This window comes from Lethenteron reissneri, chromosome 25 (genome assembly GCF_015708825.2).
Source record: "Lethenteron reissneri isolate LAM-NWPU_2019-01 chromosome 25, ASM1570882v1, whole genome shotgun sequence".
Classification (NCBI taxonomy): domain Eukaryota; kingdom Metazoa; phylum Chordata; class Hyperoartia; order Petromyzontiformes; family Petromyzontidae; genus Lethenteron; species Lethenteron reissneri.
Genome location: NC_083803.1, coordinates 8,472,008 through 8,486,061, shown reverse-complemented (window position 1 = coordinate 8,486,061; position 14,054 = coordinate 8,472,008). Strand labels below are relative to the sequence as shown.

The 14,054-nt window shown below is 44.3% G+C and overlaps 1 protein-coding gene across 1 annotated transcript in view; it reads left to right on the top strand.

The window, feature by feature from the left end:
* The first annotated feature begins 6,025 nt into the window (after positions 1–6,025).
* The window catches only part of LOC133347154 (neurexin-1-like), a 281,972-nt gene continuing 273,943 nt past the window's right edge, over positions 6,026–14,054 (top strand). The window contains 2 exon segments of the mRNA XM_061559187.1: positions 6,026–6,443; positions 12,201–13,479. Of these exon segments, the coding sequence (XP_061415171.1) occupies positions 12,765–13,479 (715 nt within the window). The 5' untranslated portion in view covers positions 6,026–6,443; positions 12,201–12,764.

The window sequence follows — 14,054 nt, the reverse complement described above, 5'->3', positions numbered from 1 at the left end:
AAGGAAATTAATTCCCATTATAATGGAGGGATAATTTACTGTAAAGTGGCATCTGGTACACACTGCAGTTTTTGCATGCTCTATTAGGAGAATAAATAGGGTGACATATGTCATTTATAATGGTTGAGCTTTATGTTTTCTTAAGTTAAACAAAAGAAATTTTTATATACATCCATACAAAAAACTTGCAGTGCTCAGCGTTTTATAATACACTTTGTCGTGTTTAAATATTAACGATTCACCTCCCGACAGATCGATGAATTGTCATGATTCAGGATTGCGATTAATTTCAAGAATCAATATATTTTACATTGTGGTGTGCTGTAAGCGTTCCTAGTGGTTGCAGGGGTCGTATGAACTCATTATATACACAACATATGAACGTAAAAACTGAGGCTAACACGTGCAATTCAGTTCATTTATTGTGATCTTTAGCATATATGTAGTGAGTTCAACTGAGTCGCAGACGTACTCTTGGAGGCAACACATTTATTTAACACCATCACACGGGGTAACTGCCCCTTAACAGAATAACAACCTATGATGGTGACCACCAGGCTAACTACACTAGTTACAACGTAACTAACTACTACGGACCAGACCGTAGCTCGGGTCCCGTTCCACGTGTTGGAGACTCGGTAGAACGTAGAACGTAGACGAAGGCTTCTTCAAGATGAACAACAATGCCGGTCCCTCTGGGGGGCCCGGCTGATATTCTCTGCGGCGTGGCTGGCTCCGCCCTTGGCCACGACCACCTTCCAGAATCCTCGAGCTGGATCTGGACCCGGACTACGTGACCACCCCTAGCCCCCACTTGGGGCCCCTTTGTAGACTTATCCAGTCACGTGTCCTCTCGGGTCAACCAGAGTGCCATGGCCTTTAGTAACCCTGGCACACCCACACCCTCTCCTGTAGGGCTGGCACTGCACGCAGAGCGTGGAGCCACCCAGCGCTATCAACCAGCGCTCACCGAGCCCCTCTAGAGCCGGTACTACACCCACATCATCGTGGTGTCCGTGATGTCGCTACATCGCGTGCCATGCCTCTCTAGGGCCGGCACAGCACAGTGATATCCCACGATGTCATTTCCCACAATGTCACTACATAGTATAACTTGATGCCTATTCACGAGTCAATTATACCCATACACTCTGACCTATGAAGTGCAAGTTTACTTTTGAAGCGAATCCATTTGATCGCTATACTACTATTTAACTCGTAACTTTACAAACTTTGTATTCTGAAAAGGGCAAACATATTAAATAGAGATATGCCATGAACTATACAAAAGCTGTCTTGGTATTTTTAAAGCCAATATTGTATATATAATATAAATTCTAAATTATAATGTCACCTCTATAATCCCTGATATGTATGCAAGAGTTAGTGACATGTTGAGCAAACGCATGACACTTATACAAAAAAGTTTAAACTTCCAATTTATACAGTATGGCGCTATAATGTAAATATATAATTTCGTGAAATACAAAATGTATTAACATTGAAAAATCACGCTCAGACCTAGTTTTTTTAATAAATATATGATTTCATCGTTTTGACAGTTGGTTTACAGCTCTTAATTATCAAGGATTATGCGATGCTGTATGACCAAAAGTGGATGCGGGTGGTAACAGGCAATATAAATATTGACTGTTTCTCATGTTTTCATGTCTCCCAATCGAGTAGCAACACATACATGCAGGGTGATCCAAGTGTAGATATCCCACTAAAGTAAAAGGGAGAGAGACCAAAGAGAAAACAGCAATTTATTTCGAAGCCTCTGCATGTCTCGTACAAATCTCAATACATTTGTAGTGAGTCACTTCGGAACCGCTATTCAGAAGGCAACAACATTTATTCTACATTACATAACACCGTTACACACGGGACTATAACACGCCTATCTCTTGCGCACACGGGATAACTATAACCGGATCAGAGCAGCCAACGTGCTGTCTGACCCACGACGTCAGAGACGGAGACGAAGACGTAGCACTTGGGTTCCACTTCACCTGCAGACAGCCCCGATATGCGATCGGGGCTCGCCTTTTATCCCTCTTGGCGCGACCTGGCTCCACCCTCGGCCGTGCCCCACTCTGGAACATTGCCCGAAGGTTCCAGACTGCCTTGCACGTGCCACCTGCCCGGCTCCGCCCTTAATCACGCCCCCTTCAGGAACTCTCCAGAAGATTCCCGGCTACACTTCCCGTGTCCCCTCTGTCACCTTTCCCCCCCACTCCTCACCCCGGCCCATCACGTGCTTCACCCGATGCCGGGGCGACTCGTCCTCACATGCCCCCCCCCCGCCAGCAGCCCGCACCACGCTCCCCCGTGACCAAGTATGTGACAATTACTCGCTGCGCTGGCGGAGTGGCTACTATTCCTTAATTCTGTCGGTAGAACTCATTTGCCTCTTTCTGCTAGCACCCGGTACCACACCCCTAGTGACCCAACCGTATGGTCCTGCACGATGTGCTAGTATCTGCACCCATATTTCCTTGTTTTACAACACTTAGCGCTACGCGCTGTAGTGATCCATTTTCCATCACTACACATTTATCAAATCTTGAACTACTCTCCTGATTCACGTTGTCCAATATAGACGGTCTGATTTGCTTTCCCATGATTCAATCACCTGTTGAGAAGAAATTAGTGGGGCATCTATGAATGGATCACCTTGTATATATTTACTCGGGATGAGCTTCAGATTAAATAAATTGAAATTTCAGAATTATCCGAAATTTTATATTTTCTTTTCAAATTTGTGGACTATTTACATTCGAGTACGTGGTACTTTAAAGTGCATTTGTGTGAACAAAGGTGACGTCATCCAATTCCACATGAAACCACTTTTGGTGCTTGGAAAATAATGGAAGTGATGAGTTACGAGTGATGTAATTTCGTTTGACATCACACTTTCGGATCAATCAAAAAACAAACAAAACATTTTCGGATCATTTGAAATTCGTATATCGGCTTGACATTCTGATGTTTCAGATGCATCTATTGGATATTTTTGCCAGTATGAAAATAACGAAAATAATAATAATATGCTTAACCATTTTTGTTCTTTTTTAAATCCTTTATTAAATCCTTTATATTAAGTTCACTTGCTTGCTTGCGCGCTTACGACCGTGCAAATCTTTCGGTCGTGTTTTAACCCACTTCCCGTGATCCAATCGAGCTGACATTTTGCACACAGAATCGTTGTGCGTGATAATTTATTTCCGTGAAAATTTTTTTCCAAAATTTTACACTTTTTAGAAAAAAAAAATAATATTTAATTACCAATTGCTTAATGGTGGCAGGCAATCATCTGACCCATAGGTGGCAGCCATCTCAAGCCAGAGGAGGAGAGGACTCTAGCCGCCACGCATATAAAGGATGTATAGTGAAAAACTGTTTTTACGGGTTAATTTTTACTAAGTTCACTTGCTTGCTTGCTTGCGCGCTTACGACCGTGCAAATCTTTCGGTCGTTTTTTAACCCACTTCCCGTGATCCAATCGAGCGGACATTTTGCACACAGACTCGTTGTGCGTGACAATTTATTTTCGTGAAAAATTTTTTCCAAAATGTTCTACTTTTTAGGGGAAAAAAATGTCATATTTAATTTAAAATACCAATGTGATCAAAATGAAACTGTTACATAAAACCGATGCCACGCATATAAAGGATTTATAGTGAAAAACTTTGTTTTTACGGGTTAATTTTTTATACTGGCAAAATGGTCCGATATATATAACTGCTCAACCCGAACTATTCATACTTTGATACTTGCATTGGCTTTGTAGTATTCGCCTTTGAGCGTCCTCTGGTAAGACAACGCCATAAAGAAGGCTGTCTCTGGTGTAGACCAATCCGTTTCAAAGACAATGCATATATTATCAGAGCACATTTGTTTGCATGTTTTTGCCACAAGTACGTGTGGCCACAAATGCAGATTTGATGCCTTGCAATAGGGGTATCTATTTGGTGTTTGAACGTCTTAACAACTGCTTTTTTGCCAGAAAGGGTAAAGCCTACTTTTTTATGTTTCAGATTATTAACCTGAAAATCGTGAATACACTGCATACACTCGAGTGTATTGTGAACTAGGGGACAGTTCTGTTCTCTACTGAGCCACATCAAGTCTGACTGCAACTACGAGCTTGTTCAATCAAGGGCTACCACCGGATTGTGAATGAATCGCCCGTGAGTGGCACGTTACAAGAAATTCCAAGCAGCCATGTTTAGAATTATGGACCCATGTTAATCGTAATGCGCATGATGTGTTATCAAATCGTTGACAATAAACGATAATTATACGTCACGTAATATAAAATTACACTGCAAAAAAAGTACATTGTTAAATGCCACCTAGTGGAAAGGATGTGCAATTCAACTCGAATGTGTCCGTCTGATTCCTTTTAACAACACGACCTTTAATCAGCCACCACTACAATTCGGAGCAAGCATGTATGGCCGTATAGAAATGGCCGAGATGGCTTTTATATTTTACCAGCAGCTTAAAACTGTGCTTTCCCTCCGAATGAATTATTTCGCGTTAGAGCCCCAGGTGTGGGCTGACTCAATTAGGCACCTGCCCGCTGAGCACTTGCAGCTTGGCTCATCACATTCAACCCCGCCGGTACCCAGCGGGGCACGTTCACACGGGTGCCATGGTTTCACCAACACAGCCCAATTGACGCAACAGATCACGCATTACAAAAACAACCAACCCCCCACCCCTTCCCGGTCCATAGCTTTTACGTGCAAGTTATTTTTTAAGGGTGCAATTAACGAGCGCGTTTTTCCTTTTCAATAGATTTTTCACCGACTTGACACACAATGATGAAACAGAGCGGCAGCGCCAAGGGCGACGTTGACACGTTTGAAGTCATTATTACGATAACAAATTATTGACACCGATGCGTCATTACTATTGTCATCGGATCATTCACGCGAACCACGCAACAAACGGCAACGCGAATCTGCCGTTCGATTTCGCCGCAAATCGCAAACAAGCACACTGCGACGCAAACGCGCGTGTCGGCTCACGCCGGCACGGAGGCGTTTGCTCGGTTATGCATGGAGCCTTTCTCTGGGTGCCTCCTTTCCTCTGCGCGTGTGAGCCACGGTTCTGCGTCTTCGCGTCGTGCATCCCCACAAACAAAGACAGAGATCCCCCGTATAGCCTTGGCATACCATTGGGGCAAGTGCTGTTAGCGAGCACCTATCAGGGCCGGCACGGCACACACGAGGGGGTGGGTGGCCAGCGACCACGCTCGGCCGCTTTTTGTCTCCAGGGTGGCGATGTTTACAACAGCGCACCAGGTACTCGTTTGAGGCTGAGTCGACCTAGAGGAGGCTCACAACGGGTTCCGATATCATCGTCACTGGGTGTTGGCCGTGAGCGGGAATCGCATTCGGGTCGCCGGGTTCGCATAGCGCAGCGCGCTCACCGCTACTCAAAGACCCCCCCCCCCCTCGTATAACCTGAACAGACTGTTGGGGCAAGTGCTGTTAACGAGCACCTATGAAGGCTAGAATGGCACACGAGGGAGTGGGTGGCCAACACTACGCCCGGTCACCTTTGTACCCCGAGTGAAAATGCTTTTACGCATCGCACCAGGTACTCATTTGAGGCTGCGTCGACCTACGGGAGGCCCAGGAGCGGCTCAGATAATCGTCACTGGCGTTGGCCGTGAGCGGCTTCGTAGCGCAGCGCGCTCACCGTGACACTACGGCTGCTGCACACACGCGCACACACACGCACAGACACACGCACACACACACACATTCACACACTCGTCCACACCGTGCGACGTGGCACAGTCTCACGTCCCCGACGCTCGCCACGCCACGCCGTCGCCGTCGCCCTATATTTAGTCGACTTGTTGCGACTCTGGTTGGCGTAGAAGTGGTTCAGTGGCTAATTTCTCGCTGCCATTTGACGTGCTCGGACGTGGTGGGGGTGGAGGAGGAGGCGGCGGGGGGTGTGGGTGCGTTGGGGGAGGGAGGGAGGGGGCCGCGTTGTTGTGTCGATGCGCGAGGAGGCTATTGTCCCGTGCCGCGCGAGCGCACGATCGCGGCTCGCTCTTCTTCGTCTCCGCTTGTTCCACTCGTGACGTCACCGGCGCATCTCGACTGATCCCGGCACGAACGAACGGGCAGAGGCGCTGAAGTCATCGCCCAGCAGGGGCGGCGGTAACGGCGTTCGGCGGAGGCGTAGGTAGTAATATCAGCGGCGGCTTGCAGACTCGGCTGCGCGTGCGTCTTCACGGGCACGCACGCGTCCATCGTGAAGAATCCTGGAGCGTGGGAGCGACAGCGAGAGAGAGGAGAGAGAGAAGCGGAGAGGGAGCGAGACAGGGACGCAGGACCCCGCCCGCTTCTGTGTTATCGCCGCTAGAGTGATGACAAGGCGGGGAGCGAGGGAGACCTGCGAGAGAAATACCGCAGGTAGGAAGGAGGAGGATGTTGCAATGCGCGGCGGGCACACAGCGAACGAATGAATGTATGCACCACTCGCAAGCAGCAGTAGCAGCAGTAGCAGCAGCGCAACACGTCGCGTGCTCATTTCGGTTTGTATTCGCACGTAGGTGTCTGTCCGTGTCTCGGTGTCTCTGCGTGTGTTTGTTTCCCGTGCGATTACACCGCGTGTACAATCACCGTTATCTTGTCACGGTATTGCCGGTGACTTGTTTATTTATCCCTCTGTCCGTTACATCCTGCGTGGATTTGAAATGTCATGTCAATGACGGCAGGGATGTTATGCGTGTATTCTCTCTCGTTCACACGGCGTGTTGGACCAGACAGGGGCATATATTGAACACGGTCGTGGTTGTCTTTTGTTCATATATAAAAACCATACTAGCCTTAAATAAATTATGCAAAGCATTGCCTGATGTTACGACGTGAGATGGAAATAATTGTAGCGTTCTTCATCGGGGCGTCATCGTGGGTGGTTTCGGCGTGGGATGTGTGCGCGTGTGCGCGCGTGTGTGCGAGCTTGGTTGTAAACAGCGCGGCCGAGTTGCGCTAATTGATGGGAGGCAGAGGCGTTGTTGCTGTCCAAACCGAACGGGGTGCTGCTGCGCCTTCAGCCGCCCCGTGCACACAACAGCGGAGCCCTCTGCTCTCTTTTGTTTCGACGCACGGTGAAGCGGCCGGGGGGATATCGAGGAATCTATTTCGGATCTATTAGACGGGACGGGCGTTAAATGTCATTAATGGCTTCGTGGCACAGCGTGCGCGTGGGTGCCTTGGTACGCATTCGACGGGTTTTTTTTTGTTACGCGAATATAATAGCCCATGGCTTAGTGTTGTCAGTGTGTGTGTGTGTTTACATAGGGGTGGATTATCAGATGGGTGTGTATACATTATGCACAACATGGAACAAAATGGAATGGTCTACAGTGCAATGCGGTGTGTGTCAATGAATGGCGATGATTGCCATGGCTCACAATGCTGCAGCTAACAGTTCACTTGTGAGGAATTGCTTTGTTGACTGCTGTGTTTATTTTTTGACACGTCCAATATATGTTGGGTGTCGTGGTGCCTCTGACTATGGCATCCCAATGCGATGAACCGAAATTTCTTGACGGCCTGGAATAGCACGTAAATTGCTTTGAAAAATTATTGTGAACGTGGAAATGTGAACATTTTAATTATTGTTGTGCATTAATCGCGTGCTTCTGTTGCTACTATTATTATTGTTCTGCTGATACAGGGTTACAATGCTGGAGTGATTGTAGATTTTTTGTTATATATATATATAGTGTAAACGGTATCATTATTCACATTACATTTTGTTTACATGCATAATGGGGTGCGTCGAAAACAATATATTATGAATTAATGTGTTAGATTTTATGACATGTTTCTGTCTAATATTATACATGCCACATCTGGTGTGTGTGGGTTGTGCGTAGTAGTGAATGCGATGCATTATTGGTTCTCGGGGTTTGCCTCTTCAGGACCGATCCTCAACAATTTTGGGCGCACTCAGCCATGATACTATTTTTGTGGTGGTTAAATATTAGTGTTAGCCACAATAGGCCATTCTCTGCCTTTCTCAGGGACAAGATTTGACAACCAACCCACAATTTCTAAATTGCCCTTCATGGAATGCTTGCTGTGTGCGAATGCAGCTCCGACTGTCACCTCCAAGGGAATCTCTCACAATCAGTTTGCCACGATGATTGGTATACGCGGAGAGAGAGAGATACACTATTGATGTGTTGTGGATTTGCATTTTGATTTTATTTACAAAGGTTGCTAACCATGACAACCACACCACCAAAGGCATGTATATATATAAGCCGCATGTGCTTTGCAATTAAAGAGACTCTGTCTCTATGCTCTTAAGAGATTAGTTTGTCTAATAACACGTTTGCAGTGATTGGGGGATTGGTGGCTTTAAATAGGTACATATCTTAAGGCTAGTATGTATCAATCGGAATTTACCCATTAGTGAAATGTACCTGCTCATGAAAATACGGGTAAATGATATAATATTTTTCAACAAATTTTGTCGAAAGCAACCGCCTAATTTTGTTGCAAAAATGCTTGTTAGGCTTACATGTTATCCGAATTATGTTTCATATTTCAGATGTTATGTTGCTCAATCGTACCATAAATCAACTGATAGAGCACATTCAGTGATGAGCTTTCGTGTATATATTTTTTAAAATCGAAATAATTGAGTACCTGAAGGGAATAATATTTTCAGGAGTTGTTACGATCTGTGCTGTGCGTGCTTGTTGGTTTGGGTGATCATGTACAGCCATTTTGTAAATCCACTGCTGGATGAGGGTCTCCTCACACCATGCAGGTTCATGGGGGTTATTTGTCCATTTTTCACCATACCGGTCAATGCAGGATGGTGAAGGCGGGGAAGATGATGGAGCATAGAAGTTCAGTACAACAATAGATGTTTCTGCATTACCCTTTTGCTGCCCAACACATAGCTTGAGAGCCCTGTGACAACCTGTCTGTGAGCATGTTGCTCGCCAAATCCAAGCACTATCCAGGCCTAAATCCTGCTTAGCTTCTGAGCTCTGATGACGCGAGGAGCATTGTGGGTAATGTTGGTCTGGAGTGGCTATTTGTTTATAATGTGACAAATGACACACCCTTGCCTCTTAATGTGCACGATTGCATTGAAATGACAGAGTTCACGGGAGTCGATAAGAAAATACCGACGATGCATTGCTGATTAAAACAATTACAACTCGGCCAGGTTTTGAATAAGGATCTTGTGATATCCATAAACAATGCAGTGCAATGAATCTCAAGGTCTTTTTTTGCAAGACCTGTTGTGATCGTGATAATTTACAGAACAAAAACATTCACAACATTGCATGGAGATGTTTTATTTTCCACTTTTGTGAAAAAAATATATATATAGTGTGTGCTTTGCATTCCTTCACTGAATATGTTTGATTATTTGTTTACTCTTTGGTACTTTGTAAATAATACATATTGACGGGATTTTTTGTGAGTAAGCGCACTGCGCTACAAACCTGGTTACCCGAGTTAAAATCCTAGCAACGGCTAGCATCTGAAGTGAGTGATATTTGAACCGGTCCTGTGCTGACCAGCATGGTGAAGTATGGTCAAAGCAAGCCCCCAAAACTACCATGGCTTTGCGGAGACCTTCATCTAGCTCTGGATTGCTGCAGTGCTGAAAGTTATCGTTATGATTAAATAATATAATAAGTAATGCATAGCAATTTAAAGCTTTCGTGACTGCAGGGATTCATCTTCTTGGTTCTTTCGGTAAAGTCATCACGTAGAAGGGAAATAATAAAATAATAAAAATAAAACATAATAAAATACAATTCTCACGACGTTTCGGCCACAACGCAAGCAGCCATCCTCAGGTGAAGAACAGGTCTGTCAGAAAGACAGCGTCTGAATGAACACCACCAGGCTTGGCAGCGTATATTTAAGCTGGGTTAGGGGAGGAAGGGCGCCTTGACAAAACAATTTATATATCAACAGAGAAATTTAGCATATTTATGGGAATTCACCTGAGGACGGCTGCTTGCGTTGTGGCCAAAACATCGTGAGAATTGTATTTTATTATGTTTTATTTTTATTATTTTATTATTTCCCTTCTACGTGACTTTACCGAAAGAACCAAGAAGATAATGCATAGCAGGCGAGCGCAGTGGTAAGGCGTGTTCCTCAAAGCAAGTGATAGCCTGGGTTCGATTCCTGATTCAGGTGCCTTTCTGTCTGTAGCTTTTGAATGTGTTTCTCGCTCCTTTCTGCATGGATTATCTCGACTTCTCCATTTTCCTCCCACAATAAAAACAAAACATGAAATTGTAACTGGTGTTGGCCAAACATTCCAAACAGATGATAAAATAATTACCCGCAATATACTCAATTGGGATTACACATTGCAACATCGCCCCCTTAGTGAAAACGTGTGGCAGGACCCTGCTGAAAAGAGTCATGAGACTCAGTGAGGCTTTCCTGGGCAAATAACCATTATGGAGCATATTAATGAAAGCTTAAATAAAGTGTCTGAAATAATTATGACTTTTACATGTTAGATGCCGATGCAATGTTTTGCTTTAGTATTCTTTAAATTGCGCTTTTTGTAATACATTGATTATCAAATGTTCTAAGTAAACGAACATTCCTGTTGCATTCTATTATTTACACGGACTAAATATAATGACGAGGTTTGAGTGGTGGCGCAATGACTGGCGCACTGCGCTATGACCAGGCTGGTTGAGTTTGATTCCAGGCCATGGCTAATGTCATTCGCGAGTGATATGTGAACCAGTTACAAGGCACCAGCACGACGAATTACGGTCAAACAAACACTCATGACAGACGAGGTATGGTGAGGCCTTCATCCAGCAGTGAATTGGCAAATGGCTGTGAATTATTATTTATTTTCTCTAAATGTAGTACTTTTGAATAAAACGAAAAAACTGACTTTCCAGCTATCAAAGATAAATATTATGTACAGATGGCACTATCTGCGTTCATGTCAAACATGAAAACCACAGCTATTGTTTGTATTTCTCTTATTACCTTTGTAATCTTTACTTTTTATCTGATTTGCCATTTAATGATTTACCACATGTCTGAAACCTCAATTCAAGAGCAATTTTGCATTCAGAGCGCGTGCAAGATTGCTCATTAGGTGGATGTTTGCCGTGTTTGATTATGTGTCATTTTACTATCGGCAAGGCAAAACACTGCCCCGTGTCTTCCGCAGAAATGAAATTCCGTTTGCAGCTACTCTATGCAGTCACCAAATGTATGTGAAAATAAATATATATATAAACATCCATATAAACAAATGGCATATAAATAAATATTTCCCTACTGAGCTATGAGGGTATGGCTTGTGATGTGTTATATTACATTTTTCTAATGGAATTCAGGCTATAGGACCAGGAGGGAGTGGTGGATATTGGCTGCCATGGTTTCCAACCCTCTAAGGACTATGGGCTGAGTTGGTCCAAAGGATTCCGATGTAATTGTTTTTGGATGATGGCAGATGTGTACTTCGTATATCTCCAATTCTCATCCCTTGTTGTGTCTTTTAAAACTTGTCTGTGAAATCTGTTTTTCGCAGTTATTCATTTCATCTTTAAAAATAGATATATATTGTACTGTTTTGACAAAATATACTTAAATGGGAAAATGTTCATGAATAGAGGAACAATACATAATTACAACTCTTAGGTTTTTTCGGTAAAGTCACGTAGGTAACGTGATTTTTTACCTACGTGACTTTACCGAAAAAACATAAGAGTATGAATCCTTGCAATCACGAAAGCTTCAAATCTAGAAATAATTACAACTGTTCATATCAATTCAACCTTTATTTTCTCTTGTTTTAATTACATTCGTGATGGCATTTTAAAATTAAAATAATAGTGAAGCAATATTTTAAATTTTTTGTGACTGCAGGGATCCATACATCCTCTTTGGTTCAACCAAAGAATATTCGAAATTCAAATGTGTTCGGGTTCTTGCAGTGCTCAGAAGCAATCGTAGAGCAATATGGCAGTGTATAATTACTTTCATAGCCAAAAATTAAAGAGCATTTTACAAACACTGTTGCTCCACAGTGACCTCTATAAAATATCCACTAATGGTTACTTTCTTCAAAATGTCACATTTCTTAAAGTGTCGTGTTTTTTTTTTTTACAACAGGTAATTATGACCTTATTTCTCTTTCAGGCCCGCAGCACTAATTCCTGCATCGCGGAGTTAAGTTTTTTTGTCTTGAACCGAGAGCCAAAGGATAGTGAAAACAAGCGCAACGCCACCACCTTGTAAGAGATTGGCGAGGAGAGCAACAACAGCTGCCGCATAATAATTAGACCTCCAGGGTTAGACTGCGCAGGGAGGAGGGAAAAACCTTGTAGCGTTCAGCCGGAGCAGGAAATCACTGGTTGGAAGTGGCCATTATGGATTCTATGTGTTCTACCACCTTGGAAATTCCAGTGAATCTTAAAAAGCCGAATCAGCAAGATTGTGCATCAGTGTGATTTACAGCTGTACCTGTCTGGGGGAAGACTTCATATTTTATATTACTCTTAGGCAAGAGGTGGAACTGCATTTCCTCCGAGACCCCCCCCCCCCCACCCCTAAAAGCTTTTATCCGCTTTACCTTCATACCTATTTCGCTGCTTAAAGGAAACCATTAGCACTTTAGGTGACAAAAAAAAATACACAAGTTTAAAACATACAAAAAAGTGTTACATATTGAACGTATACATAATTGCACTTCAAATTGCGAAGATGACTCGTTCAATGTCATCACTGAGCTGTGCAATCGTGTTCAGTTTGTGCCTCTTCGTGACAACAAATCTGTCCATGGGGCTGGAGTTCACCGGTGAAGCCGATCAGTCGACAAGGTATTTGAGATGGGACCAAAGTGGAAACGGAAACCTGAGTTTTCAGTTCAAAACCAACAATTCCAAGGGCCTCCTGCTGTACGTGGACGACGCCGGCATCTGCGACTATCTCGAGGTCATAGTCACAGGTGGCCAGGTCCAGCTACGAATAAAAATCCACTGTTCGCAGCCGCTCATCCATAGGGCAACGAAGCGCATCGACGACAACAACTGGCACGCGCTGCTCATCAGCATACGCCTGAAGCACATCACTCTCGCGGTGGACGACGAGATCGTCTCGGGGGAGGTCGTGTCTAGGGGGCAGCAGCTAAGCGTCAGCAGCGACCTCTTCCTGGGAGGAATCCCGACCGAGGAGCGGATCCAGCAGCTCACCTCGAAGGAGGTGAAGGGCCTGCCGTCGTTCAAGGGATACATCTCCAATCTCAAGTACGGCCACTCGACGCCGATACTCATTAGCAGCAAGGGAGTGCGGGCCGAATGGCATCAGGTGTGCAAGGAGCAGAACCCCTGCAAGAATGGCGGCGTCTGCTCGGTGGAGATCAAGGAGGTGGTCTGCGACTGTTCCAACACTGGCTTCCAGGGCCGCTATTGTCACGAAGGTAAGTGCCCTGAAATGGTCCACACGGGTGCCTCGTGTGTTCTTGCTTTTCCAAATTGAAAATGAGCTGCATTTGCTTAATATAACACACGCTCTGCAGGGGATAGGCGGTACACGGCGGAGGGTAAATAGATTGCCTCTGGGCTTTACTTGCTCTTCTCGTCTTGTTTTCGTGACACTTGGTTTCCTCGCAGTAATCTTTTTTCCATGCACATTTTTTATGGTTTGGTTAAAAAGGCCATTAGACTGTTTTTTTTTTACTCAAATTAAATTGCAATAAATGTGTTATTAGACGTGGTGAGGGGTTTAAAAAACGAAACAAATACAATTTAATCCGGTAGATTACAAATGTATAGGGAAGCCCATTACATTCCCAAACCTGAATAATAGTCACTTTAAAAACTCCAACCACACGCCTAGTAATAATAAGAAGATTGAGTCAATTGGTTTTACTTGCTGGAGTAACGTTCTATGCGGAAGCTGCTGCTGAAGGCTTCTAATTAAAGCTCATGATCACCCCCATTGCTTGTTTGAGCATGTGTGGAGGGCATTTGGAAGCCGCCCGTAGAGCAGTTA